The sequence below is a fragment of the Lactuca virosa genome, chromosome 6 (assembly GCF_052849685.1).
Source record: "Lactuca virosa cultivar CGN04683 chromosome 6, Lactuca_virosa_CGN04683_v6, whole genome shotgun sequence".
Classification (NCBI taxonomy): domain Eukaryota; kingdom Viridiplantae; phylum Streptophyta; class Magnoliopsida; order Asterales; family Asteraceae; genus Lactuca; species Lactuca virosa.
In genome coordinates, this window is record NC_136431.1 from 260,610,426 (window position 1) to 260,613,573 (window position 3,148).

At 32.2% G+C, this 3,148-nt stretch overlaps 1 protein-coding gene across 1 annotated transcript; it reads left to right on the forward strand.

The window, feature by feature from the left end:
- The first annotated feature begins 1,406 nt into the window (after window positions 1-1,406).
- On the forward strand, window positions 1,407-2,708 carry LOC145120282 (uncharacterized). Its single transcript, XM_079056100.1, has 3 exons — window positions 1,407-1,646; window positions 1,719-2,062; window positions 2,233-2,708. The coding sequence occupies exons 1-3, from the start codon at window positions 1,482-1,484 to the stop codon at window positions 2,672-2,674; spliced, it is 951 nt and encodes a 316-aa protein (XP_078912226.1). The 5' UTR covers window positions 1,407-1,481; the 3' UTR covers window positions 2,675-2,708.
- The last annotated feature ends 440 nt before the right edge of the window (window positions 2,709-3,148 follow it).

Here is a 3,148-nt window from a genome sequence, read left to right on the forward strand (position 1 = left end):
CTCGGGATGATCGCATGACACACACCACAGTTTTCTGGCCTGGGAGATTTACTCTGATATTTGATATGAGATTCTGATATGTTGACAAATATTATAATATTTTGAGATACATGGTTTATGATTTTATACTATGGTGATGATATTTATGGTTTTAATAATGATTTAAAAACGAAATTTTTGGACCGTATTTTTTGGATGTTTCACGAAGTTTTATGTCGGATATCTTGAAAGATCAAAGACTTCCCTTGTATATCTCGCGTTGTTCTTTCTAGTTCTGCATTTCTACATTTTAAGATATACATTCTAAAACACCACGACCCTTTTTCTAGATTCGTTTGATTAGCTTCATAGATCTTTTTGACCAAAACAATTTGGCGTGCACCGTGGAACATGTGGTGTTTTAGCTTAAGAAGATTTTCATTCTCAATTGTTTCTCGAATGATGTCAAGCGTAATAATATTCAGATAAGAGGTTGACGAATATATAATTTGGTTATCATATAATTTGTGATCAACTTGCAAACGATGACGATGTCAAATGAACAACCTACTCATTAGCAAGTAGCTAGCAAAAAAATAATGAAATAATCTGCATTGCTAGTATTACAAATAGTTATATTCAACATAAAAGTTAATTAATTTGATAAACTAATGTAGTCTTAAAAGTTAATAAATTTACTAAAGGCAAATAAACAAAATCAATAAAAGCATATCATGATAAAAATTCTAACAAATTCAGCATGGAGCCAAGGAGTCGCTTGGGTGTTGTTAGTAATAAAAGGAGTCGCTTCCGAACGTCTCATTCCACATTTATCTTCAACTTTTGGGTTTCTTTTTTGTTTTTTCCAATTTTTTCCAAAGAAATTTCTCTATTTATGTCTAAAATATCCATTTTGAAATGTTTAATGCTACCGTTTTTCAATCAAATATTTAATTTTATATCATAATATCGTATATAATTCACATTTACTATGTTTGTTTAACTTTTTATTAGACTTAAATAAAAAGTAAATTTTTTTCTAAAAAATCAAGAGTTATTAATCGAATTTCGGAAAAAGACTCTAAAATTTCAGTCAAAATATTGGAATGTGAGTTCAAAATGTATTTTTTTATTAGATTTTTTTTTCTCATTCCAAAATGTCCATTCAAGACTTGGTGGTTGTTTTTGAAAAAAAAAAAACAAACAAAAAAAAAAACAATTTCTTTTAGTTATTTTATTGGAATACATATTACATTACATTATGGTTATATTACTCAATTTCCCTATTTTTTAAAAATAGCAGAATCTGATTATTCAATTAAAGTAAAAGGGGTGTTTATGTAACTTCTTTATTCCGTAACCACCGACGCACCATCCAATTCCAAACCAACGGCCATAGAGATGATTCAAATCATATTTCAGGCGTTTCCTTTCTCTGTTTTGAATTAATTCTATATAAACAGCATTGCTATTGAAAGTAGGTGATTTAGGGTTCGAGAGAGATGGAAGACGATTATTATAAGATACTGAATGTATCTAAAACCGTCAATGATGAGGATCTTAAGAAGGCATACAGAAATCTTGCGATGAAATGGCATCCTGACAAGAACCCTAACAACATGTATGAGGCCGAAGCCAAGTTCATTCAAATCTCTGAAGCTTTTGAAGTAATTTCCAAAACCCTCTTTCTTGCATTTAGCCTCTCATCACAAATTCTAAATTGAGAATTCCAATTCCAGGTACTAGGCGACCCTCAGAAGAGATTGTTATACGATCAACATGGTGAAGAAGATTTGAAAGAAACGCCAACAAGTGATGATTCCAAAACCGAAAATGGGTTTAGTGGTCGAACAGCTGAAGATATAGATATACTTGAAGAATTTTGTAGTCGTTGTGGCTTTGATTTTGATACAAGTAGAGGTGGAAGAAACGATAATAGTAATGTTGATAACAGGTTTAAAGGATCCACCATGTTAAAGAAACCGCCACCTGTTGAGAATACATTGCCTTGCAGTCTTGAGGAATTGTATAATGGATCGACGAAGAAGATGCAGATTTCAAGAACATTTGTTGACAAAAATGGGTAATAAGTTTATGATATTATTACGCCATACTAAGTCATCGTGATGATTTTATAAAGGGAAAAAATGCAAGATATGTAGCAATATATATACGTCCTATATATTTTAATTATCGCATTGTAATGTCATTTATACGTATTACAACAGTGGTATTTCATGCATTACATGACAGACAATTGACACTAGTAATGGAGACATTGACGATTGACATAAAGCCCGGGTGGAAAAATGGAACCAAGATCACATTTCCCGATAAAGGAAACCAACAAAAAGCTAAAGAGCTTCCAGCTGATCTTGTGTATGTAATCCATGAGAAGCCTCACCAAGTCTATAAAAGAGATGGAAATGATCTTTTTGTTAACTATAGGCTTACATTAGCAGAAGCACTTAAAGGAACCACAATCCATATTACCACACTTGATCAACGAGAACTTGCGATCGAAGTAAAAGACATTATTACCCCTGAATACGAGCTTGTTGTTAGCAAAGAGGGTATGCCGATTCCTAATGATCCCGACTCTCGAGGGGATCTAAAAGTCCGGTTTGAAATCAAATTTCCTAAAAAATTGACATCACAACAGAAAACCGCCTTGCGTCATGCTTTGGGTGGCTAATTATAGTTAGGGCACAAGATTGGATGGGATTTCACAAGGCCTATTTTTTATGATGAGTAGGATAAAGATGGTATTTATGTCTTTTGTACAGACAAGAGGTCGAGAGTGAGTCTTTGTCTCACATTTTCCCACCTTTTTTGGTGTGTAATTTTGTGCTGTTAATATCTCGATTAGAGTTCAAGTTTATTGCATGTGAAAACTTATGCAAAACTTTGTAAGGTTGTCAATATATGCATAACAAATTAGCCTGATGGTAAATTGGATTAACGGTATTAGAGTTTTTTTCTTGAAAAAGACAAATATGTCTAATCATTTTTCAAAAAATAATAAAAAATTTCCCAAATCACCTAAATAGCCACCTTTTTTCGTTGCAAAAAGGTTGGTCATCTGCAAAGTCAACGTCGTTTTTAGTGATTTTTACAGACTACCAACCTTTTTCAAAAAAAGTGGGTTTTAAAATGTAGATGTACAAAA

Coding starts and splice junctions, on each gene's coding strand:
- LOC145120282 (XM_079056100.1), top strand. CDS start 1,482: ATGGAAGACGATTATTATAAGATACTGAATGTATCTAAAACCGTCAAT. Junction 1,647..1,718: donor AAATCTCTGAAGCTTTTGAA/GTAATTTCCAAA, acceptor TTCCAATTCCAG/GTACTAGGCGACCCTCAGAA. Junction 2,063..2,232: donor ACATTTGTTGACAAAAATGG/GTAATAAGTTTA, acceptor ATTACATGACAG/ACAATTGACACTAGTAATGG.